The sequence below is a fragment of the Nyctereutes procyonoides genome, unplaced genomic scaffold, assembly GCF_905146905.1.
Source record: "Nyctereutes procyonoides isolate TBG_1078 unplaced genomic scaffold, NYPRO_anot_genome, whole genome shotgun sequence".
In the NCBI taxonomy this organism is placed as follows: Eukaryota; Metazoa; Chordata; class Mammalia; order Carnivora; family Canidae; genus Nyctereutes; species Nyctereutes procyonoides.
This window is the reverse complement of record NW_026575020.1, coordinates 2,499,267-2,525,527: the sequence shown is the minus strand read 5'-3', so window position 1 is coordinate 2,525,527 and position 26,261 is coordinate 2,499,267. Positions and strand designations below refer to the sequence as shown.

General features: G+C 40.0%; 2 protein-coding genes across 5 annotated transcripts in view; one reads left to right on the top strand and one right to left on the bottom strand.

The window, feature by feature from the left end:
* LOC129508314 (signal transducer and activator of transcription 5B) overlaps window positions 1–23,484 on the bottom strand; it is a 71,402-nt gene extending 47,918 nt beyond the window's left edge. For 2 of the 4 annotated variants that reach the window (XM_055323273.1, XM_055323292.1), the window contains exon 1: window positions 22,803–22,932. The gene's annotated coding sequence lies outside the window, so the exon portion shown is untranslated. Of the gene's footprint in view, window positions 1–22,245; window positions 22,267–22,802; window positions 22,933–23,458 lie in introns of those variants that run through there. The other 2 variants (XM_055323286.1, XM_055323279.1) reach the window with 2 other exon arrangements.
* Window positions 22,220–23,536, top strand: LOC129510605 (proline-rich protein 2-like). Its single transcript, XM_055326836.1, has 2 exons — window positions 22,220–22,290; window positions 22,432–23,536. The coding sequence occupies exons 1-2, from the start codon at window positions 22,220–22,222 to the stop codon at window positions 23,534–23,536; spliced, it is 1,176 nt and encodes a 391-aa protein (XP_055182811.1).
* Window positions 23,537–26,261: the final 2,725 nt, after the last annotated feature.

The following is a 26,261-nucleotide window of genomic DNA, read 5'->3' as shown; positions in this document are numbered from 1 at the left end:
TGTTTTATTAAACATGGAGAAAGACTAATCTCTGCTATTACTGTGAGTGCAGGTTTATTAACAAGACCTGGAGGAGAGAAGCTTACAGACATAAAGACTAGGAATCCTATTTTCAAAGCTTTAAATAACCCCCTAGTGGTATGCAACAAGCTGTTGAATTAACTTGTTTTTGGATATTTATTTTGTGTGCATCACTGGCTAGGTCTAGGTACAAAGCAAAAACTAAAAAAATTTGAGGAAAGAAAAGAAAAAAGAACCATACACAAAGAGACAAATATTACAGGATTTTACTTATATGAGGCGCCTAGAATAGTCAAACTTCTAGAGAGAAAGCAGAATGGTGGTTGCCAGGGATTGGGGGAGAGAGGAATGGGAAGTTATTGTTTAATGCATAGTTTCAGTCTGGGATAATGAAAACATTCTGGAGATAAATGGTCATAGCCGTACTACAATGTAAATGTACTTAATGGAATGAACTGGTTAAACTGGTAAATGTATTAGTTCTTACCTAGTTAACTCATATTTCTTCCATCTTTAACTTTAAATGCAAAAGTAACAAAGGGAATTGGCTTTCCCCTCTCGTTTTTTTTTCCCATAGAAAAGGCAACACTTTCTGATGGCTGAAGCAATCTCTGGATATGTCCTCTATATTGAGATTAAAGGGGAATAAATGGAGTTAAGGTATCTTCAACACAAGCCAATGCTTATTACCGAAGATGAGTATCTGCCTACCACAAACAAAAGTGGATCAACCCTCTCACAGAAACGGTATTTATTGTATAAATACTTATTGAGCATCTGTTAGATGCCATGTTCTATTTTAGGTACTAAGGATATAGCAGTGAACAAAACAGACATGCCTTTTATGGAACTTAGATCCTAGTATTAAATACTTTAAAATTCAGATACAGACTATGTTATACTTTCTAATTTTTGCCTTTAATTTTCTTCTTTTTTTCTGTTGGGGTCAAAGGGTACCACCTGAGACAGGATCTTACAAGAACAAAATCTGTGTATTCAAAACAGTATTTGGAAAAAAAGTTTTAAAAGCACCTCAACAAAATCAACCAGAAAATGTGAAGACTGCTTTTGTGAAAGGCCTGGCAATGTAAAAGCAATTTCTGATAAAACTAGGACATCTGTTTATCCTCTTTGAAAGCTGGTCATCTCTAAGGAGCTATATAGTACATGCAAAACAAATCGGGTCTAATCAAGGATTCCACAGTTAAGATCATTTCAGTGTGGTATTAGTCTAGCTTTTTTCCAAGATACACAGTTATATATGGATAGCTTTCCTGCTTGATACAATCACATCAAATCATTTCTCTTTCAAAGATGATTTGCAGATTCAATCTCTACAAAGTATTAAAAATATAGGGCAGAGTTAAAAATTCAATGGGACTCAAGTTTCTACCTATCAATGCATAGCAGCATAAGGTGGTAGGTGGCTAGCAAACACTCCATTTCTTCTTTTTCCTACAGAATAAAATACAGATCAAAGTCTACTAAAATAACAAGTACCATCACAGTGAAAACTTAGGTATAACATAAATATTTTGTAATACTTGAAAATGCGCCACCTGCTTCTCAAATCAACACAACTGTTTTTTTTTGTTTAATACAATAATGAATATAATGAATTTTAAAACAAAACAATCAGACTCCCTAAAAGCATAACAACTGTTATGCATGCTCTTAAATTTTCATTTTTAAGATATTTTAAATAATCTAAAATAGGTTGTCATATTATATTGGGAAAACAGGATTTTTTTTTTGAGAGAGTACATGGTGGGGGGCAGAGGAGAGAGAACAGCAGACTCCCCACTGAGCAGGAAGCCAGAGTGGGGTTCAATCCTAGGACCCTGAGATCATGACCTGAGCCAAAGGCAGATACTTAACCAACTGAGCCACTCAGGCACCCCAGGAAGTTTTTAAATGAAAATAATCCTCAATTTTATTGAGGAATAATTTATATTCAATAAACTATATTGGGATGTGTGTGTATAATTAATATAATTAACCTATTTTGGGGACCAAACTAAAATAAAGGAGTTCCTAAGGCCTACCTAGCAGTAAGAGCTACAAAGTATATTGTATTAAACATTAAGAAGCCAACTAATATGGCTTAGAGGTCAGCCAATATTCAAAGCAACACAGAAGTTCTATCCATTTCTTCAAGGATTCCTTCTAGAATCAAAGATCTAGATCTCCAACTAAGTAGAGGGGTGACTGGGTGGCTCAGTTGGTTAAGCACCTGACTCTTGATATCAGCTCAGGTCTCGGTCTCAGGGTCATGAGTTTGGACCCCATGCCCAGTGTGGAACACCTACTTAAAAAATGATAAATAGGGATCCCTGGGTGGCGCAGAGGTTTGGCGCCTGCCTTTGGCCCAGGGCGCAATCCTGGAGACCCGGGATCGAATCCCACGTCGGGCTCCCGGTGCATGGAGCCTGCTTCTCCCTCTGCCTGTGTCTCTGCCTCTCTCTCTCTCTCTCTCTCTCTCTGTGTGTGTGTGTGTGTGTGTGTGGCTATCATAAATAAATAAAAATTTTAAAAAGGTCTATCTTTAAAAAAAAAAAAAAGATAAATAGGGCAGCCCCGGTAGTGCAGCGGTTTAGCGCCGCCTACAGCCCAGGGCGTGATCCTGGAGACCCTGGATCGAGTCCCGCATCGGGCTTTCTGTATGATGCCTGCTTCTCCCTCTGCCTGTGTCTCTGCCTCTCTCTCTCTCTCTGACTCTATGAATAAATAAATAAAATCTTTAAAAAAATGATAAATATATAAGATAAACTAAGTAGAAAAGTCTTAAGAATGGCAAAAAAAAATGGAGCTTAGGTATTATCTAGGTTCCAAAATCTCTCTACCAAGTTGGTTTTCTGAAGCTCTATTTGTTCAGTCTTTCACACAGTTGGAGTTATCCTCACCTCATCTACAGAGAACTAAAAATTACTCTCCTCCTTAGGCATCTTCAAAGACTAAACTAACATTGGGGGGGAGGAATATCTTTTTTGTTTTTGGTTGTTGTTGTTTTGAAAGATTTTATTTATTCATGAGAGAGAGAAGCAGAGATACAGACAGAGGGAGAAGCAGGCTCCTTGCAGGGAGCCCAATATGGGACTTGATCCCAGGACCCCAAGATCATGCCCTGGGCCAAAGGCAGGCACTAAACCGCTGAGCCACCCGGGCTGCCCAGTAATCTCTTTTGAAAGGAAAAGAATTCAACTGTAACCAGAAGGTTTCAAATTCTAAGCATCAACTTTATGTATATCATAAAAATGAATAGTAGCTAAGACCAAAAGATGTTTTCTAGGCAAATTCAATTTTTTAAAATTTTTTAAGATTTTTTAAATTTTTATTTATTTATGATAGTCACAGAGAGAGAGAGAGAGAGAGAGAGAGAGAGAGAGAGAGAGGCAGAGACACAGGCAGAGGGAGAAGCAGGCTCCATGCACCGGGAGCCCGACGCGGGATTCGATCCCGGGTCTCCAGGATCACGCCCTGGGCCAAAGGCAGGTGCCAAACCACTGCGCCACCCAGGGATCCCGGCAAATTCAATTTTAAACACACACACACACAAAAAATAAAAATAAAAAAAATAAACACACACACACACAGAGAGAAGGAAAACAAAATAACAAAAAACTCTACCTAAAAGTGATTTGATAGGTGAGTTATACCTAGAACTGAATGGGCCATTTTAGGTTTTAGTTCCACAGCTATAAATAAGGTCATATGGGCAACAAGAGACAATTTGGTCTGATGCGTCAAAGTTCAGTACTCAAGCCCCCGTACCTTCCTATAATAAAAAGGACAATCAACTCCCAACATCTTTCCCATATCCTCTTCCTGGTCACTTTACAACTGTAATCATATTTCAAAATGCATTTGTACATATGTTGTTTGGAATATGGAACATTTTCCCTTGGGAACAAAGTTATAAAGAGATGAAAATACCTAGGTAAACCCCAAAACCTCAGTTGATCTACAATCTTGTAAAAACTAGTTACCCTTTATAATTTTGTTTCTGAAGGAAAAGATGTTAGGATTTCTAGTCAGGGATACCATTAGTAAAAAAAATAATAATCCTTCTACCCCTGTCTGTTCTCCATCCCAGCTGCCACACAGCACAGACTGGTCTTCTCCTATTCCCAAGAAAAGAGAAGGGCTTCCAGGAGGTAGATAATGCTTCAACCATACTTCAGTGCGGCAGTTTTGTTTTTGTTTTATTTATTTGCTGGAGAGAGATAGAGAACACACACTCAGGAGGGAAGGGCAGGAGGAGAGGGAGCATCCCAAGCAGACTCCCCGCTTTGTTTAGAGTCTGATGTGGAGCTTGATCCCACAGTCCTGAGATCATGACCTGACCTGAAACGAAGAGTTGTATACTTAAGTGACTGTGCCACCCAGGCATTCAGTGCAGCAGTTTAAAAAAAAAAAAAAAAGTAAGTGCATCTGTATATGTTTATGTGTATTTTGTGGTGGTGGAGGGTCTGGTGGGAAGTTTTAGGGGTATCATCATCATCTTTAGGTAAGAGTAGCTTCTGCTACCTTACAGAGCAATGGCTTCAATTCCCAGAGAGCAAGAGACCCTATTTGTACTTGAGTCATTTGTAAGCTAGATGTTAAAAGTAGGAGACCAGCCTATATTTTATTTCTTTAGAAGGCCTGTAACTGCACTGCCTAATATGATAGCCGCTAGTCACATGTGCTACTGTATTTGAAATGTGGCTAGTATGACTGAGGAACTGAGTTTGTTATTTTATTTTAATAAACTTAAATGTAAATTTAAAAATTGATGCTTGATTTAGTTATTGGAAAATTTTCAAGTATGTTTGGAACAACCTGGCTATGTGAATCCACTTCATCAACTGAAAATCTTATGAAATCTGAACACACTTTATATATGTATTATTTATTCAGTTCACACATTTCTGATGAAAATTTTGCATCCAAATTGAGATATGGTATATAAATATAAAATACCAGATTTCAAAGATTTGGCACAGAAAAAAGAAGGTAAAATATATCTCATTAGTAGTTTTTATATTGAGTACATGTTGAAATGACAATATTTTGAATACATATACTTTGGTTTCTCTTCAGATCGCATAAATCTTTCACCTTTTACAATATTTTTAATATACTGGGTTAAAGAAAATAAATTATTAAAATTGATTTCACTAGTTTCTCTTTGCTTTTTCAAAGGTAGCTACTAGTGATAAATGTTGCAAATATCTTCTCAGTAGCTTGTTTTTTTACTCTTTGGTGGTTTTGATGAACAAAGGTTCTTCATTTCAATAAAGTTCAATGTATTAAAAAAATAAATGTAGCTACTAGAAAACTGCATTTGTATTTGTACTCAACTGTGCTTATCCATAACAAGTATTTTACATATCCCTATATAACTCTTGTGTACATTTTTCTAGTTCATACATGTTTTATCTGTAACATGTATAACTTTCCTTCAATGTTTTGGTTAGAAGAACATTTTGAAAGCAATCCTAAGCTTTTAAATTAAATTAAAAAAATAAAGCTTTACTATAACTTACTGAAATGTCATAATGAAATTACACTATTGGGAGTTGAAAGTGGACAGAGTAGTATTTTAAAAAATTACTACTCTGTTACTATTTCTATAGGAACACATGTTTAAGACTAAATCTAGTGTATCTTTAATGGAACTACTGGTGATTATCTACCATCTGCTCAAAGAATGAAATTCATTTTGAGTCAGATAATAAAATCTATCCTAATGCCTATTTCAGAGGCAATCCACAAAAATTCTCACCTCTCCGACTTACTCTCTGAAAAAACTGTAATGAACCAAATAAAATGTCCAATAATTAAAATAATGGGATATATTCAGAGACACACTGATCTCTGGAACTTAACAAAGAAGCAGTGGATCTAAACAGCTATGAGGACTTAAAATATATGTTAACCATGTACTTTATCAGTATACAAAGAGGGAGCTGAGATGGTGGGGAATGGTGGGTTTTTATTTTTCTTTTAATAACTAGTTCACCATTTGGAATTGGTTTAGGTTAAAAACTTTTTTTAAGGGATCCCTGGGTGGTGCAGCGGTTTGGCGCCTGCCTTTGGCCCAGGGCGCGATCCTGGAGACCCGGGATCGAATCCCACATCGGGCTCCCAGTGCATGGAGCCTGCTTCTCCCTCTGCCTGTGTCTCTGCCTCTCTCTTTCTCTCTCTCTCTGTGACTATCATAAATAAATAAATTTTAAAAATTAAAAAAAAAAAACTTTTTTTAAGATTTTATTTATTTATTCATGAGAGACACAGAGAGAGAAAGAGAGAGAGAGAGAGAGGCAGAGACACAGGCAGAGGGAGAAGCAGGCTCCAGGCAGGGAACCCGACGTGGGACTCGATCCCAAGACTCCAGGATCACGCCCTGGGCTGAAGGCGGCGCTAAACCGCTGCACTACTGGAGCCGCCCTAAAATTGTTAATACATGTGAAATATTTAGCTCAATGCTTGGCATATAGTGAGTGATCAATAAATAGTATTGTTCTCAGGAAAACAATGCTACACTGCCACTTCACTTCTTATACAGAAATAGATTGCAGATGAATGGAGAAACTTAATGCAAAAAATAGAACCATAAAATAGTCTAAAAGAAAATACAAATGAAAATTTTATAATTTTTGGGTACAGATGGTTTTCTAAGCATGTCTTAATACCCAGATCAGAGAAGAAAGACTATTAAATTAGACAACATAAAAATTCAACATTTTGTACTGCAAAAAAATACTACACAAAGTTGAAAGGCAAGTAATTTCCTGAGAGGAAATACATAAGACAGAAAGATCTTTGGGAAAACTCAAACAGCTATATAAAAAATTAGCTAAATTATATAAAAGGGCAAATGACAAAGAAGAAACAAAATGGCCATTAAACATGTGAAGCACTGTCTAACCTTGCTAGAAATCAAAGAAATAAAAATATGGAGACTAGCAAAGATAAAAAGGTTATCGATACTTAGTCATGGAAGATATGGGGAAATGGCCATCCTCATCATACACTAGTTCTTAGTAGGCATGTTAACTACCAAGGGTGGTTTTTGAATGGTCTCTCTGGAGGGTGAACTATTTATGCAAATTGCTCAGCAACTCTAACTTCTAGAACTTACATTAAAAGAATGGTCCAGGGATGCCTGGGTGGCTCAGTGGTTGAGCACCTCCCTTCTGCCTAGGGAGTGATCCTGGAGTCCTGGGACTGAGTCCCACATTGGGCTTCCTGTATGGAGCCTGCTTCTCTCTTTGCCTCTCTCTGTGTCTCTCATGAATAAATAAATAAAATCTTTAAAAATAAATTTAAAATAAATTAAAAAAATAAAAGGATGGTCCAGTAAATGCAAAAACACCCACTCAACTTAAGAATCTACACCACAGAATTGGTTATAAAAAAGTAAAACTGGAAACAACTTAAATATCCATTAATAGATGTTAGTAGATTAAATTATGCTAGGGCTATGCAATGAAATAGACCTTTTGAATATTGAAGTAGATTGATATTTATTGAGTTTCTGGGGGTAAATAAGTCCTTCCTGAGCCCCCAGGTAAGAAAATCAGGCTAGAGGTTTTAAAATAAGTACACATTGTGTAAATTTGGATTACTATCTCTTCTCCATATGCCCCCACCTCCACTACCTGTATTAATGAAGGCTGGCTGTTTATATTAGGGGTTTGTAGTCTGAGTATATGGACTTCTTTTTTTTTTTTTAAGATTTTATTTATTTATTCATGAGAGACACAGAGAGAGAGAGGCAGAGACATAGGCAAAGGGAGAAGCAGACTCCCTACAGGGAGCCTGATGTGAGACTTGATCCCAGCACCCAGGGATCATGCCCTAAGCCAAAGGCAGACACTCAACCACTGAGCCACCCAAGTCCATGGACTTCTTGAAACATATGCAAAATTTTATGTGTATATGTATTTTACTGGGAAGAGTCAATGGTTTCATTAGAGTCTCAAAAGGTCCCCTCATTTCCAAACAGTTAAGAACCACTAGCAAATACAGCTTAATGGGGCAAGTTATCTAATTTTGCCTTAAAAAGTATTGTGATTATACAGCCCATTTATTCACCAGTCAACAAATATTTACTAAGTCTTACCTTAACTGATAGCCCAATTACTGGAAAATTTTGAAATAAATTTCTTTACTCACTTTGGAAGTATTTTTAAGTACACACACACACACACACACACACAAAGCCCCCTGGCAGCTAAGAAACAAAAAGCAGATTAAAGAGTTTCAAACAAAATTATAATAACTTTTGAAAGAAATTTTTTTAATCTTTTGAATGTTACATATATTTGAGCTCCTTTAAAGAGATAACCTTAAGATTTACAGACTTGGGGAAGACTTATCTTTGTGAGAAATAACCAAGTTCTCAAAAATCAGACAAAAGACTAGATAGAACACAATTGAGGCATTTGGGTGCCTCTGTAGGTTAAGTGTCCTTTGGCTCAGGTCATGATCCCTGGGTCTGGGGATGGAGCCCCAGGTCAGGCTCCCTGCTCAGCAGGGAATCTGCTTCTCCCTATCCCACCCACTCATGCTCTCATTCTTTCTCTCAAATTAAAAACAAAAAATAAAAAAACTTAAAAAAAAAAGACTAGAACACAATCAAGTAACTAGTTCTAAATTAAGAAAGCAATAAATCATTTTATACCTTTTTTAAAAGATCTTATTTGAGAGAGTGCATACATGAGAGAGAAACAGAGAGAGGGAATGAGTAGGTGGAAGGGCAGGAGGAGAAGCAGACTCCCTGCAGAGCAGGGAGCCTGACACAGGACTTGATCCTAGGACCCTGGGATCATGACCTGATCCTAAAGCAGACGCTTAACCAGTTGAGCCACCCAGGTGCCCAATCATTTTATATCTTAATTTAAAAATATATTCTATAGTTTGCTGATGCCATATTATAAAAATTATGATGTTAAATTTGAGGCCCCAAATTTATATGATTTTTTAAGTATCTCATGGTTTGGTAAGTATGATTCAGATACACAAAAGAAGAAAGAGGAGGGGCACCTGGGTGGCTCAGTAGGTTGAGCATTTGACCTCAGCTCAGGTCATGATCTCAGGGATGTGATGGACTCCTAAAACTCCTTGCTCAGTGGAGAGTCAGCTTGCCCCTCTGTCCCTCCCCCTGACTATACTCCCCCTCTCAAATAAAAACATAAAAATTGCAGAAAAAAAATAGAAGAAAGGGGATTATTCTAACTGGTCATAATAATATCATAGTGATAAAACAGATGAGAGAGAAAATCAGCAATGATCAATACACTGAAGCCAAAGGAAAACAATTTTGGATTAAATGAGACTGATCACATTTTTAGGAGGCAGAGAAGTTTAAGAAATAATAAGCAAATAAGAACCAGAAAATGAACAGGATTTATTTATGAAGGCATCCTGGGCAGTATATGTTTATGGTTTTAACTTTAATACATGAAAATATTTATCTTTATACATTTAACTATTTTATGGATTTAGGTTTACAAAGCACTTAAAAAGTACTATATGATTTCTCTTATGTTTTAGTATTCTCAAAACTGACTTAAAATTCTGTTACAGCAAATTCCATTATAATAAATTATATGGCACAATCCAGGTTAAGGAAGATTTTTAACAAGCTGAATTTTACATAAAATAAGTAGGCCTGGGGCACCTAGCTGGCCCAGTCAGAAGAGCATGCAATCCTTGAACTTGGGGTGGTGAGTTTAAGCCCCACATTGGATGTAGAGATTACTTCAAAAAAAAAAAAAATCTTATGGTACCTAGGTGGCTCTGTTGGTTAAGCGATTGACTTCTGCTCAGGTCATGATCTCAGGGTCCTAAGATCAAGGCCAGAGTTGGGTTCCCTGCTCAGCAAAGTGTATCCATGTCCCCCTCCCTCTGCCCGTCCCCCAGTTTGTATGCTTACTCTCTCTCTAATAAAATATTTAAAATTTTAAAAATAAAATAAGTAAGTCTTCTGCTGGGTTCAAATATATGTATTTTAAGACTGTAATTTTATTTGCTGCAAAAGTGCTAAGACCTAAATACTTGTGCACCAAAATTCTTCTGAAACATCAACTTGTAATTTATCTTCGTTTTTCTCCTTTAAACTTAACACTTAACACTTCTTAAACACTAAATCTAATTACAAAGAAACTATTTAATGTGAATTTAATTAAGGCAGAATACAAGTCTCTTGTATTAGAAATGACATACACCCAAGAGAAAATATCTTTCACTAGAGATTTCCTTTACCAGATAGTCCCAAATGAATAACATAATAAACATTTAGAGAAGTCATTAAGCATGACTAATGGGATTACAAGAAAAAAAATCCATAAACCTAGCAATCTTTGTAGGTATCATCATGAAAGAGAAAGCAGTACAAAAGCAAATACACAAAATATATTGAAATAATACAATGTTCACAGGGTTACCACATGTTAAAATAAACTAGACCTAACTTTTTTTCCCCAAAAGTTGAAACAAACAAACAAACAAACAAACAAAAAACACATCTTCAATATGAAAGGAATGGTAATGGGACGTCTGGGTGGCTCAGCAGTTGAGCATCTGCCTTCAGCTCAGGGCGTGATAACCGGGATCCGGAATGGAGTCTCAAATCGGGCTCCCTGCAAGGAGCCTGCTTCTCCCTCTGCCTATGTCTCTGCCTCTCTCTCTGTGTCTCTCATGAATAAATAAATAAATAAATCTTAAAAAAAAAAAAAAAAGAATGGTAGCTTAACAGAGCACATACACAAATAAAGCAATATAATCTCTTCATTACAATTATAAAAACAATGTAATTCACCATCAGCTTATATATAAAAATATGGACCATTCCACCAAATATTGGAAATAACTCAGTCCTCAAGTTCAAATTATGTTGATTCTGAAAACATTAAATATAAAATTAGAATAGTTTTAATATGGTTCTTTAACAAAAGATGCCATAAAGCACACCAAATAAATATACTATGGGAAATATTTAACACAAACATCACAAACTACTCACTTTCTGCTCCTAAAAAGGAAATACTAACTGAAAATAAAAATAAGTTTCTCATTCCAAATCAACACACGAAAGTCGTTTTAACTTTTCCCCTCAGCTTTTTTTTTTTTTTTAAAGTGTGAGATACAAGAAAGCCTTTTTTTTTTTATATATTTTTCTTTATTTATTTATTTATGATAGCCACAGAGAGAGAGAGAGAGAGAGAGAGAGAGAGAGGCAGAGAGAGAAGCAGGCTCCATCCACCGGGAGCCCGACGTGGGATTCGATCCCTGGTCTCCAGGATCGCGCCCTGGGCCAAAGGCAGGCGCCAAACCGCTGCGCCACCCAGGGATCCCTCCCCTCAGCTTTATTTAAACATACCTGACATAAATTATTGTGTAAGTTTAAGGTATACAATGTAATTTGATATATGTATGTATGTGTGTGTGTATACATATATATACACACATATATCTATAGTAAAACATTTACCAAAATAAGGTTAGTTAAGACATCCACTACCGGGGATCCCTGGGTGGCTCAGCGGTTTAGCGCCTGCCTTCGCCTTCAGCCCAGGGCATGATTCTGGAGTCCTGGGATCAAGTCCCACATCGGGCTCCCTGCATAGAGCCTGCTTCTCCCTCTGCCTGTGTCTCTGCCTCTCTGTGTGTCTCTCTCATGAATGAATAAATAAATAAATAAATAAATAAATAAATAAATAAATAAAATCTTAAAAAAAAAAAAGACATCCATTACCTCACATAGCTACAATTGTGTGTGGGGGGAGAACTTTTAAGATCTACTCTCTTAGCAACTTTAAAATACACGATACAGTTAACTATAGTCACCATGCTGTACATTACATACTCAGAACTTACTCATCTGGTAACTGGAAGTTTGTACCCTTTGGCCACCTTCACATAGTCCTCTACCCGTTTTTGGCAACCACCAATCTTTTTTTTTTTTTATGAGTTTGGTTTTTTACTTTTATTATTCCACATATCAGTGAGATCATACAGCATTTGTCTCTGACTTATTTCACTTAGCATAATGCTCTCTAGATTCATCCATGTTGTTATAAATGGCAAGATTTCCTTATTTTATGGCTAAATAATATTGTTACACATATATATCTCATATTTTCTTTTTCCATTCATTAAAAATAACTTCTTTCTTGAACACAAAGTATTCCGTTTTTTATTACTTGTAATGGGAAGACACTTAGAAACCACGCATGCCCGCACACACCCAGAATCCTATAATGCAGAATATGTTTTTCAATGCTTATACATTTCCCAAGCACAGTTGTGCTTTGCAATTTGCCTCTTCATTTAGTAATATATTGTAAACTTTACCTACATCATTAAATATTGTTTTATAACATGTTGAAATGGCTGAATAGTATTCCATTACATAAAATATTCAATTTAGTTCATTTATCCTCTAATGCTGAATACTGAAGTTTTTTCCAATTTGTTGCTATTTTAAATAACACTATGGGGATCCCCGGGTGGCTCAGCAGTTTAGCGCCTGCCTTTGGCCCAGGGTGTGATCCTGGAGACCTGGGATCAAGTCCCACATCAGGCTCCCTGCCTGGAGCCTGCTTCTCCCTCTGCCTGTGTCTCTGCCTCTCTCTCTCTCTCTGTCCGTCTGTCATGAATAAATAAATAAAATCTTTAAAAAATAAATAAATAAATAAATAAATAAATAAATAAATAACACTATGAGGAACATCCTTATATATAAATCTTTTAATATATTTCGGATGTCCTCTAAATAGAACTGTTAGGTCAAAAGGAATGCCCATTTCTAATTCTTTCAATACATACATTAAACCGCCTTTCAAAAAAAGTACCAATTTACAGCTAACCAATGAATATGAAGGTGTCAGTTTCCCCACATTCCTAAGCAACACTGTTTTTATTTTTTCAATATTTTTAGTTTTCTAAATCTGTTCGGTGGAAAAATCATGTAATTGTTTTATTGCATTTCTTGATTTCTAGTGCAACTGAACATAAATTTATATGATTGCTGAGCATTTGTAACTCTTCTTTTTTTCATTTTCCCTTTGGGAGACCATCTTTTTAATTTTGGTATATATTCGTTATATATTAATATTAACCCATAACCTGGGGCATCTGGGTGGCTCAGCCAGTTGTGCATCCAACTCTTGGTTTCAGCTCAGGTTGTGATCTCGGGGTCATGGGATCAAGCCCGGAATCCAGCTCTGTGCTCAGCAGGAATCTGCCTGTCCCTCTCCCTCTGTTCCTCCCCTTGCTTGGCTGGCACAAAGGCTCGCGCTCTCTCTCTCTCTCTCATTAAATAAACAAACAAACAAACAAACTTTATTAAAAACAACAACAGGGCAGCCCGGGTGGCCCAGCGGTTTAGCGCAGCCTTCAGCCCAGGGCCTGATCCTGGAGACCCGGGATCGAGTCCCACGTGAGGGGCAGAGACACAGGCAGAGGGAGAAGCAGGGAGTCCGATGCAGTACTCGATCCCAGACCTCCAGGATCAGGCCCTGGGCTGAAGGCAGCGCTAAACCACTGGGCCACCTGGGCTCCCTGCATGGAGCCTGCTTCTCCCTCTCTGCCTGTGTCTCTGCCTCCCTCTCTCTATGTCTCTCATGAATAAATAAATAAAATCTTTTAAAAATAAATAAATACAACAATAATATTAACCCACAACCTTTTGCCATCTATGTTTGCAATGTTTTTCTTATTTTTGTCATTTATCTTTGGCTTCTGGCATTTTTTTGACATAAGGAACTTGTTAATATTTATGCACTTACATATACATTTTTTCTTTTATGAGTTATTCCATAAAAGCCACTGGCTAGGGATCCCTGGGTGGCGCAGCGGTTTGGCGCCTGCCTTTGGCCCAGGGCGCGATCCTGGAGACCCGGGATCGAATCCCACGTCGGGCTCCCGGTGCATGGAGCCTGCTTCTCCCTCTGCCTGTGTCTCTGCCTCTCTCTCTCTCTCTGTGTGTGTGACTATCATAAATAAATAAAAATTAAAAAAAAAAAAAAAAGCCACTGGCTAGTTTTTATGTTTGCCTTGTTCAAATTTACCAACAGAACTGGAATGTATTACAAAGTTCTCTCAAACTAGAATTTCTCACATTTGGGTAATAGAAATTCAAAACCATAAATTTTGACAATGTCATATTTCTAGGACATAATTTAAAATGTGTGCTTAAGGTAATAACTTACTTAAGGATCCATTCTTCTAAAATTATGTGCTATGCTCTGGTATTGCAAAATCAAGAAATCCTGCTTCATCACCATTCAGCATATTAACTGTAGCCATGGCATTCAGGAAGTCAAATATTTTCTATTTTGTTTTGATACCTTCAGCAGTTAAGGAGGAAGATAAATCTATATGCATCACAATGAATTCAGTATTTTTATTTGATATTAAAACTCATTTCAAGATAAACTTATCTTTAAAATATGCTCAGGATAGGTTCAGAGTTTCCTTATATCATTACAAAATTGAAACAGTAACAACACAAAGAGGAGTATGTGCATTGCATTTGTACCTATTAGGCTTTCCATATCTTTTGAGTAAGGCTCTATAACGTCCAGTTCTCACTGTAATTCTCCCTCACTTTCTATCAGAAACAGATCACAAATTGTAAAACATAAATCCACAGGGTGGACTGTTTCATTTTGTAAAGAGCTATGTATTTCTGTAGATCTCTAGTTTGCTATTTTTCTCAAGCATAAAAGATTACCAAAATATTTTAGAAACATGAAGCAAAATGAAAACATAAAATTATTTCTGAGAGAATGCTTTACCTAGTCAAACTACAAATGACTATCTTAATCTTGTAGAATGCTGCATTATAAAGTTGATAAATTCGAGGCACCTGAGTGGCTCAGTGGTTGAGCATCTGCCTTCAGCTCTTGGGATCCAGTCCCGCATCAGGCTCCTTGCAGGGAGCCTGCTTCTCCCTCTCCCTTTGTCTCTGCCTTTCTCTGTGTCTCTCATGAATAAGTAAATAAATTCTGAGAAAAAAATAAAGCTGATTGGGGATCCCTGGGTGGCTCAGCAGTTTAGCGCCTGCCTTTGGCCCAGGGTGTGATCCTGGAGACCTGGGATCGAGTCCCATGTCGGGCTCCTGCATGGAGCCTGCATCTCCCTCTGCCTCTGCCTCTGTCTCTGCCTCTCTCTCCCTATGTCTATCATGAATAAATAAAAAATCTTTTTTAAAAAAAAAGAAAAAAATTAAATAAAGCTGATAAATGTAATTTTTAGTACTTTAACAGATTAAGGGCTCAAAAGTTTCTATTTACAAATACTACAATGGAAAAAAACAAAAACTACAATGGCATTTGTGAATGTAGCTTATTTAACACATTTTCTGCAGGTTGAATTAAGTCTCATTCTTTATAAAAACATAACAATCTGCCACAGATTATAGGCTCTGAATTTTAGACAACACAAAATAATTTCTTACAAACTTTCTAATTTACTCTTAACTCAAGGATGGAAAACCCCACTGAAGGCTTTTTAAAACTCATCAGACACAGAAGAAAAAAAAAAACAGCTTTAATTGTAGGATCTCACTGACACAAACATAAGGAAATTCTGAGTTATAGATACTTCACATTAAGCTTTTTCCACTGACATTGTAACTTCTGTCAACATTCAAAGAAAATTCAACCCTGGTCAAAGGTGACAGTTTGACAATCCTGGAAGACAACATCCTCTGTTTATTTGAACAAGTTTATACCCTCTGCTCAGGGAATTCGAGTTTCTCTCCTCTCTGACTTGACCTCTCAAATTCAAACTACTACACTTTAGGGTAGTGAATTCTGTCTCCAAGATTTAACTTCACAACAATCTACCTCAAAGGAAAAACACTGAGACCACTGCATATAAAAAGGAATAAATTTCTGAGACTAGTTTCTAGTTTCTGGCGTTTGCATAGCTCTAAACACACTAATTGCTTCAGTTACCTTAAAAATTAAAGCCAAATTAAAATTCTTAGAAATCACAATTAGTAACTCTAAAAAGCTTCAATACAGCAAGAATAGGGTTGCAAATCCCTTCAAAATAAAGTTGTAAATAAAATGAACTGGGGGGAATCCCTGGGTGGCGCAGCGGTTTGGCGCCTGCCTTTGGCCCAGGGCGCGATCCTGGAGACCTGGGATCGAATCCCACGTCGGGCTCCCGGTGCATGGAGCCTGCTTCTCCCTCTGCCTATGTCTCTGCCTCTCTCTCTCTCTCTTTCTATCATAAATAAACAAATAAAAATTTTTAAAAAAAGTTTGAATCTTAAAAAAAAATAAATAAAATAAAAATAAAATAAAAATAAAATGAACTGGGTATTTGCATTTTCAATAAACAAATATGTTACATGTTAACTTGGTGCAAATGATCCTTTTGTTTGTAAAGAAGAGGCCAAGGAGACAGTTTATAGCTCTTCTATGATATATCTGATAATGCTAGTGGCAGAACAACAAAGGACAATCTATAGTCAGAATTAAGACATTCTCTGTTTTAACATAATTTCTACCATGATTATATACTTTAGTTGGAAAAATACTTATCACATTCATAAACTAAAAATTTCTAAATACATATTTTTTTCTATTAAAAATAAACAAGAGTCCATTTGGGAGCACAAATAAAGAAATATAAGCCTTAAAGACACCAAATGTTATTGCAAAGTTGTAGTTGCCTGCTCTTGTTTGCAGTGCAGTGGTTAGGAACAGCCTACAGAGTCAGCCTGTCCTAGGTCTAGATCCAGTATTGCCATTATTACTAGCAATATGACTTTGGACAAGTTAACTTCTCTGTGGCCATTTCTTCATCTTTCATCTGAAAATGATACTCTCTCCTTTGAGGATTATAAGTTAAAATATGGCAAGAGCTTATAACACTGCTTGGCACACTTTTAAGTGGGCAGTGTTAGGTATTATTTTTGTTATCTTTCCACTTTTAGGCTTTGGACATAATTTGAAGTAGTTTTCTTAAAAGATTTTATTCATTTATTCATGAGAGACACACAGAGAGAGAGAGGTAGAGACATAGGCAGAGGGAGAGGCAGGCTCCATGCAGGGAGCTTGACACTGAAACTTGATCCTGGGACCCTAGGATCACACCCTGAGTCAAAGGCAACCACCCAGGCATCCCAATTTGAAATATTTTTAAACCAATTTTCTGATCACTTTTTGAAAGATGGAATAATTATACAGATAACTATTAACATCTTCCCAGATGAGCCCCTGATAGGTAGAGCTATAGCCCAGAGTGGTAAATAGTTGTTTTTAATACGAATAATGGATGTGGCTGTTACTGGTAACTTTGGCTTGATTTCCCATATGCAACAAAAAAAAAAAAAAAAAAAAAAAAAAAAAAAATCCCCAACCAGGGGAAAACAAGCAGTATTAGAAAATACTTGGGTTTGTCCTATTATCATTACAGGGTAAAGCCAAATTCCCTTTACTTAGCCTGATGGGCATTGAAAATATTAGTCATCAAATTAATCCCAACAAATAACAATAATTGATTGGTTCATTGATGTATTTCCCCTTGTCTTCCCCACCCTTTCTCTAACTAGTCAGAAAGGAAAGTTTTCATATTTTCTGAGAATCTCATTGCCACTCTCAAATCATACTCTATATCTTAGTATAATTAAAAAAATGAGTCAGCACAAGCACCTCAGAAAACTAGCAGTACACTGAATGTAGATACTTCACATAATAGAAATAAATCTGGAAAACATTTTTTTTTTTAAAAAAGAGAGTGCCAAAAGCAATGGCGTAATAAATGGAGAGTGAATGTCGGAGTAGACTTGCAAGCGAGCTTCCAAAACATAAATGTTCTTATCAATCAATATATGGTTTTTCATCTTAATAGTATTATGATACATAGGAAATGGATGTAATTATTATGAATAAATCCAAGAAAGAAAATATCCAGTATGAGACAAATTATAACTTCTCCTTTATTGAATATTGAGGAGGGGAGACTGGGAGGTCAAGATAATCTGTATTAAGCTCAACTGCAAAGTGCATTATGCATAACTGTGCAACATGCTAATTGACTTTACTAATGTGATACAAAAGAAAATTTAGAAGACATAAAATGCCCCTGAGCTGCAAATATATTTGAATGCCAATTTAATTTGGAGTCTACCTAATCATTATAGTCCTTAGAATATAGTTAGTTAAGAGCCAGGAAAAGGCCACTAGCTTTAATCCCTGAATCATTATTGTATGTATTCCTTTCAAGGATATACTTCTCTTCAAGGCTCCATATAACCCATATTCCAATATTTGTTAAAGGTGACATACCACACAAAAATTACCCAGGAGGGTCAAAGAAGAGTTTTATAGCTGAGGGTGATTTCTCCTAAGTTCTACTACCATACCCTAAATTTGTTCTAGTTCTTAAATTCTCCATGACATTCTGTATGACTTAAGTGAGGTCAGAAAAACTGCTATAGTCAGGGATGCCTGGATGGCTAAGCAGTTGAGTGTCTGCCTTTGGCTCAGGGCCTGATCCTTGAGGTGTGGGGATCGAGTTCTGCATCCGGCTCCCTGCAAGGAAACTGCCTTCTCCCTCTGCCTAGGTCTCTGCCTCTCTGTGTGTCTCTCACGAATTAAAAAAAAAAAACAAAAACTGCTATAATCACTCTAATACATGGGGTTCTAGACTATATAAACATAAGCCCCAGGCAACCCTTCTTTAAAATTCTGATGTTCAAGGCTCCACAGAACACATTTCAACTCTTAGTGTTGTACATTATCTAGGTACCTGGAAGAAGACAGATACCAATAGCCCCTTTTTTCTGTTAACTGCACCTTTGTTGTAAGAGTCCTTCTGAGGCTGCTATACCTTGAAGACAGTTGGGAAAAGAATCAGGAATGCCCTGCCTTCCTAACTGGGTATTCAGGCTGAGCTCAGTAAGGCTGTCAGGAAGCAAGCAGTACAATGGACAAAGATAAACGACATGTCATCTGATTCTTGTCTTTATATGTTTAAAATTAAAATGTGACGGTATCAGAAAGTTAACATGTGGACCTAATTTTGAAAATACAAACAGGAAGCACCCCCACCCCAATATTACCATTAAAAAAAAAAAGGAAACCAAACCTCAAAGATACCTTCCAAGGAAGTCATGGGTGTGTCCAAAACTAACAAAAGTAATAAACGTCATCTAAAACCCTGAAACCATCAAAAGTGAGGGTCTCATTCAACCAACTAGAAATCTAACACCTGTAAATTACTCCTCTCTTTGATTAGTAAAAAGAGCATAGATTTATATTGTAAAATCTCCAAACTGACTTAAGTTTTTCAGTAACAAGGGATTATCATCAACAAGAAAAGATCCAATATCAATATTCTACTTAAAATAAGGATAATTAGGGATCCCTGGGTGGCGCAGCGGTTTGGCGCCTGCCTTTGGCCCAGGACACGATCCTGGAGACCTGGGATCGAATCCCACATCGGGCTCCCGGTGCATGGAGCCTGCTTCTCCCTCTGCCTGTGTCTCTGCCTCTCTCTCTCTGTAACTGTCATAAATAAATAAAAAATTAAAAAAAAAATTTTAAAAAAATAAAAAATAAATAAAATAAAATAAGGATAATTAAAAATGAGTACAATTTCAAAAAAGTTTTTTATCACTGTGATGCTCACGATTTAAATGTACAAAAAAAAAAAAAAACAGTCTGATCAATGGAAACTAGATTGTGAAATTTGACTTTCTTATTCCCAGAAATAAGCCTAAAACTTGTGTTTCCAACATTGCAGGGGAAAAAATACTTCCGATTTTAGAACACTTCTATTAACAAAGCTAAGATTTAAAGAAAAATTTTTTTCCTTTAACCACTACACAAAATTGGGGACACTGGTACTTTAGAGCTAACTTTTCAACATTATTTTTATTAAGTTCCGGAGTCAAAGTATTCTGACACTTTATTGTGCAGTAAAGGGATATTATTTTTCTGAAGAACTCAGTAACCTGGAATTGTCAGATATCTTTTTAAAAGATACTCAAATACTCAAGACAAATTAATAAAAACTGGAAGGTTTTTGTTTTTCCTTCCTTTTGTAAGAATAATGTGGTAATCTATACTCTAACAAGAGAGGCAAAAATGTCTCACTGGTAGTTAGAATATCCAGAAATCTGTGAACACTTTTGAGATTCATATATGTTTACAGGGCACTAGAATAGTTAAGTTTCCTTTGATTCTACCTTCAACTTGCAATCTAATCTTGCATGTGTTATTTACCTATTTATAACATCTTCCCTTTATAAGATTACCTCGATCACCTACCTACACAAAAACAAGTCAAATGAGCCACCACAAGCACATTCATAAATATAAACCTAACACAAATCAAATAGTTTGAATACTAACACTAATATAACTTGAAAAACTTGACATCAGTACCAGAAGAGCAATAAATGGCACCCTTTACTAGTCTTGATGTGGTTTCTGCATATGTAAATAACACTTAAAAAAAAAATCAATTGAGAGCCAGAAAATGAAGATGAAATGAGAAGTTGGGGCACAATAGGAAGTGCTGACCAAAATATTTATGTTGTAACACTCCAAACAATGATAGCACTTTTCCCCCCTTTCTATCATATATATCACGAAGTACCCATAGAAGAAATATATCCACCTTAAATTTCTCAACACAATCCAAAATATCCTGTTGGCAAAAACATGAATGCTGAAAAAGCCAGGACAAGAGAGAAGGCTGGATAATTTATGGAGTTGGGTATACAGCAAAGATTTTATGTAGTTCAGCTCCAAGTTATGCAATAACCAAACTGCTAGTGATAGAAATCAACTTTTTTTTTCTGAGGTTTTGCTTTTTTGAAGAAAGCTCTCTCCAATCCTTCCCTGTGTCTCAACCAGGCACTTGAAATTTTCATCTTCTGAAAGGCTCTGGAAAACAAGTAATCTACTAGATGACACTTACCTGACCAAAGGTGTAGTGTTTTACTTAAACATGACATCATAAACTGTCAAATGGTAATTTTTTCTTAAAATCAGAAGCCCCTTCTCCCAGTTACACTATCGATTCTAACAACTATAATCTGCCATGAGATGGAAATTGGTACCAAAACAAAAAACTCAAAGCCTCGATAAAAAGTCAATCAATCAATAGGATTCCACTATCTGAAATTATCAGAACTGATCCAATGTTCACAGTGTTACAAAATAAAATTAGAAAAACATGAAAGGCACATGAAATAAAACACATCCTCTCCTACTAGCTCATAAATATAAACAAATAACAAGAAAGTTGAGAAAAAAAGCAAAGTTATGCTATCTCCATTGAACAATAACAAAATTATCTGAGATAATATACGCAACAGCTGAAAGCTTATTATGGCCCAGGCGGCTATCCAAACACTTTGGAAACCTAAGATACCAGTAGATGATAAACACCATTTGAAGACTGGGAAAAAAAAAAAAAAAGACATAAACCTGTTTAATAATTTGGTGACACACTAGCCCTTTCAAGGGGCATTCCCCGAGGACATTCCAGTGACAATTAATGGAACTGTATTTAGGTAAAGATCTGCTGCACAGTGCTTTGGGCAGAGCACTGACCTGAGAGTCCTCAACCCCGACATTTCAGCCCCAGAACGACTGAACAGCTGCGACAACAGAGCAGGCCACTTACTCCATCTACCTGGGACCTCAATTTCCTCATTTGTACAATAAGAGAATGTAGCATAATCCCAGGGTCCTTTCCAGCTCCAACATTCTATGACCCACTTTTAGTACTATTTATCTGATACAAAGGTCTGACAGGCTCACGAGGGACAAGAACAAGAACTGGGAAGGATCCCTTCTCTTTCTGCCTTTCACATTCTTGTGGTTTTCATTAATCCCATCTTCCTAAAAGCTGGCACTTGTTTTCCTTCTTTGCCTTTTCCATCACTGCTAGCTACAAGTGTTTGCAAACGCCTCTTGCTCCACACAAGTTCTTTTTTCTTCTTTGATCAGCCTGACCGTCGTGCCAGATTCCTTTAGCCTCAGACCAGCTTTTGTGACACCACGACTTGCCTTCCGACTCTCCCTATCTACCCCCGACACCAGGGCTTTTTTTTTTTTTTTTTTTTTTTTTTTTTTTTTTTACTATCCCTGGCTAGCAAAAGAAGAAGAAGAAAGAAAAGAAAGAAAGAAAGAAAGAAAGAGGAAAAAAAAACAAAACAAAAAAACAAAGCATGCCGCATCCCGCTGCCACACTCACCAACCGGGGCCTGGCGGGTCCTGATGTGGGATCCCCGACCCCTGGGCCGGATCGAAACGTTCGTATTTGTTGTCATGACTCCTTATAAGGCACTGGTCCTTGAGGCTTGCCTAACACCTCCTCACCCCACCGGGCACCCCCGGGCTCATCCCACCCCGGGAGTCGCAGATCCCTCTTTTGAAAAAGGAGGCAAGGCAAGGAGCCGCCAGGGGCTGCCTGGCACCGCAAGCGGGAGGCGCGGGGTGGACGCCAGCAGCCCCCTCCACCGGCAGGGGTCGGCGCCGGGCCCGTCACACGCCCACCCCCGCACGCGCGCCCGCACCGCCCCCCCACTCGACCCCCTCCGCCCGCCCCCGCCTCGGCACGACGCCCCTCGCGTGCCCCGGCGCCCCCCGCGCCCCCGACCCCAGCGCGCAGCCCCCGCGGCCCGGGGAGCGATGGCGGCGGCGGCGCGGCCCTGCGGGCGTCTGGGCGGCCAGGGCGCGGGGCCCCGCCCGTGCAGGCTCCCCGGCCTCGCTCCCCGGCCCCGAGCCCAGCGCTCGCCCAGCAGCTCCTACCTCGTCGGCCCTCCGGGCGCCAGCCGCCGCCGCCGCCGCCGCCCGCCCGCCCGCCCGCTCGCTCGCTCCTTCCTTCGGCCGGGCCGCCGCGCGTAGCCGCCTGCGCAGGGGCCCCGCCCGGGGTGACGGCTCCGGCCGCCGTGTCTCCTCACGCCCGGGCCCGCGGGGGCGCGCGCGCCGCTCGCGCACCGCGGCCCGAGCGCGCCCCGCGCCAGCGCGCGCCGCTTCCTGGTTCCGCCCGGCGCGCGCTCGTGAGCCCCGTGGCCCCTCGCACCCGGGCCGCGGCCGCCGGGGAGGGGCCCGGAACCCCCCGGCGCGCCGGCGTGGGGGAGGGGCGGGCGCCGCGCGCAGCCCCTGGTCGCCGCGGCGAGAGGCGTCCCCTCCCGGGCCGCGAGCCGGGCCCCACTGGGCCGCCAGCACATGCTGCTTTGTTTGGGTCGCTCGACCACCGCGAGCAGCGCTCGCGGCCGACTGACTCTTGGGGTCGCGTCGACTGGCCCCCCTCCGCGGCCCGCCACCCGCCCTTCCCCCGGGCCGAGGCCCGCGTTCCGGGGCCTGCCCCTCCCAGGCCCAGGTCAGAAGTCCACCGCTGCCCCATCAATAATTATCCCGGGTTTGCTCCCTGGAGGGCGTTTCGGCCTGGGCTGCCTGCTTACCCCCCGGGCGGAAAGCCTGAATGGGCACAGCGGGAGTTTACTCTCGCCCAGGCCAACTGGATGCGTCCACCGTTCTAGAGTGAAGGGGGGGGGGGCGTCTGACACCATTTCCCTCCCTGGGGACTCTTGCTAGCTCCCACCAGTCAGGGCTGCGGGGAGGGAAGGACTGCTCTATCAAGAAAGGGAAGAATAAACACGATCGCCTCTGTAAGATCCAGAGGAAAGGGGTCTCTGAGAGCCTCTTCCGTGTAATGGGGAGGGGGTGTGGTGTCTGTGAGCCTGAGTCACCCACTCTCCTCTCTTCTGGCTATATCTCTGGAGCTGGCCAACCGTTTCCCTGGCAACCCTCCAAGGGCCAGCACCAAAGCAAGACGTGTCAGATCTCCAGAAACCTAGCTGCAGGGGCGGAAGAAGGACCCCACACAGAGACACCGAGCTTTCCTTCCTCACAGTCTGAAAAATCTTCATGTCAAGAGATGATCGAGATCTGCAAGGCCCCAACTTCTCCCATAAACCTCCTTTGGCAGCTCTTCCCAGCAGCCTTCCCTTTACCTCCAGAATGGCACCAACCACAAAGATCTTTGTGTCTGTAGCTGATCACAAAGTCCTCCCTCCCCCCCACCCCCACCTAGGCAACTGCTTCTATCCCACACTTTGGGCCAACACCTGGCACAGTGCTTTGCCCAGAGTAGGTGCGGGGCACTTGGAGGTTAGAGCAGGACAGGCTGGAGCAGGAAGCTGGACGGAAACACCAGCTCTGAGCTCTCTGGCACCCCTCTGACGGTCACTATGCAAGATGTTTTGGCACTTGAGTATACCATATTTCTCCTTCTTCTAAGTTTTCCATCTGCACACATGCTGTTCCCTCTGCCTGGAATGTGGTCTGCCCTCTAGATGTCTGCCCTCTGTCTAGGCAGTGAGAACTTCCCTCTCCCTGTCTCCCATCACATGATGTTCATGCCTTGATCGTGGCACCTCTTGTGTTGAAGGACAATGTCTTGTTTATGTATCTCTCTACCCCTGACAGCACACAATATCCCATTTACCTTTAAGTCCATCCCATGCCCAGCCCAGAGCAGACACCCAATAAATATTTGAGGAACAAACCCTATACTCTAAGAATAGAAATGGAAATCAGGAGGACTGTGTAGTAATTAAGAGCAAAGAATCTAAAACCAGACTTGCTGTCAACTGCTTGAGCAAGTTTTTGGCCTAGATTTCCTCATTGTCATGTGGTGATGGTCATAGGACCTACCTTGTAGCATTGTTGTGGAATTAAGTGAGATAATACAGGTATAGGGCTTTGAAAGACTTAGGCACTATAGAGCTATTAACAGCAAAGATTTGCACCCCTCTTCCTAGGACAAGTGAGGTCTAGAATTCTGTCCCAGCTGCCTTGGCTGCTGATGAGTGACGGCTACAGGGTGCTAGTTAGAATGTCCTGGAGGGCGATCCCTGGGTGGCGCAGCAGTTTGGCGCCTGCCTTTGGCCCAGGGCGCGATCCTGGAGACCCGGGATCGAATCCCACATCAGGCTCCCGGTGCATGGAGCCTGCTTCTCCCTCTGCCTATGTCTCTGCCTCTCTCTCTCTCTCTGTATGACTATCGTAAATAAATAAATAAAAAAATTAAAAAAAAAAAGAATGTCCTGGAGGGTGGGGTAGGTACACCTCTCTATTCTTGTGTCTCACAGCACATGTCTGACTGACCACTATGAATCAAGCTAGATCTGGCTGGCTGTGTGCACAGACACGAAAGACGGAATGTTCTAGGTGACTACCTCAGCAAAACAAGAATGTTGTCAACCTAAGACAGGAAGGAAGGTCTAACACCTACCTCTCCCTACTTGCCAATTCAGATAAGGTGAGACCCTCTTCTCTTGGGCCTCAGGGATGTAGTTCCCTAGATGGAGGGGACATGGAACTGGGACATAACACAGAAGGAATCCGAGAAAGAAACTGAATGGGAAGCTACGATCCAGAAAGCCCTACAGAGAGCCCACATAGAGCCCACATAGAAATTTCCCGGACACATACCTACAGACGCATTGACACCCACTGGAGAGAGAGTTGGTCATCTCTTAGCTGACCTTGTCCTGACCCAGGAGAGAAAAAGGCTTGAGGAGAGCCTGGAATTCTGGTGGGCAGCCATTGTGCTTACATACAACCTACTCTCACCCAGGGACTAACTCCAGCCTCTTTCCCCTGCTCTCAAGAACACACATTTGGCTGCCATGGAGAAGAGAGAACAGCTCCCTGCTTCACAACTCCCTCAGCCCTGCCCAGCCACAGGGAGAACATGAGACCATTTTCTGGAAACATCATTGAAACCACAACCACAATCCCCTCTAGTCAGAGACTTATGCTCATGTGGCTTCCCTCTCCAGAATGCTCTGAACCCTGGGAATCAGGCTATTCTTGGGGACAGAAGCCAAGGAAGGACCCTGGCAGGAAATTATCTTCTTTCATAGGGGAATGATTCCTCCTTATTAAGTCAATACAGGCGTTGGACACTCAACAGACAGCAAGGCAGATCTCCAGATCTCTAGGGCCTTAGAATGGAGATTTGTCACAGCCAGTGGTTCAGGAGAGGCTTTGTCAATGCCAGGGCTTACCTCTGCCAGAGCGTGGGTGGTGAAAAGAGCTGAGTTTTTCAATTAGATCTGGTTCCAAATCCCAATTCTGCCAACTTACCAGCTTGTTACCTTACTTCACTTCTCTCAGGGCCTCAGTTTCCCCTTATGTGTGAGTCATGGGAAGTAAAGTATAGGTTTATAAATACATAGAATCTTTCCAGGCTGCACA

What these genes read in the sequence shown, in the direction of transcription:
- LOC129510605 (XM_055326836.1), top strand. Translation starts at nt 22,220, where the DNA reads ATGCCGCATCCCGCTGCCACACTCACCAACCGGGGCCTGGCGGGTCCT. An exon ending in GTGGGATCCCCGACCCCTGG is followed by an intron (nt 22,291 to 22,431) that starts GCCGGATCGAAA and finishes CTTTTGAAAAAG; the next exon opens with GAGGCAAGGCAAGGAGCCGC.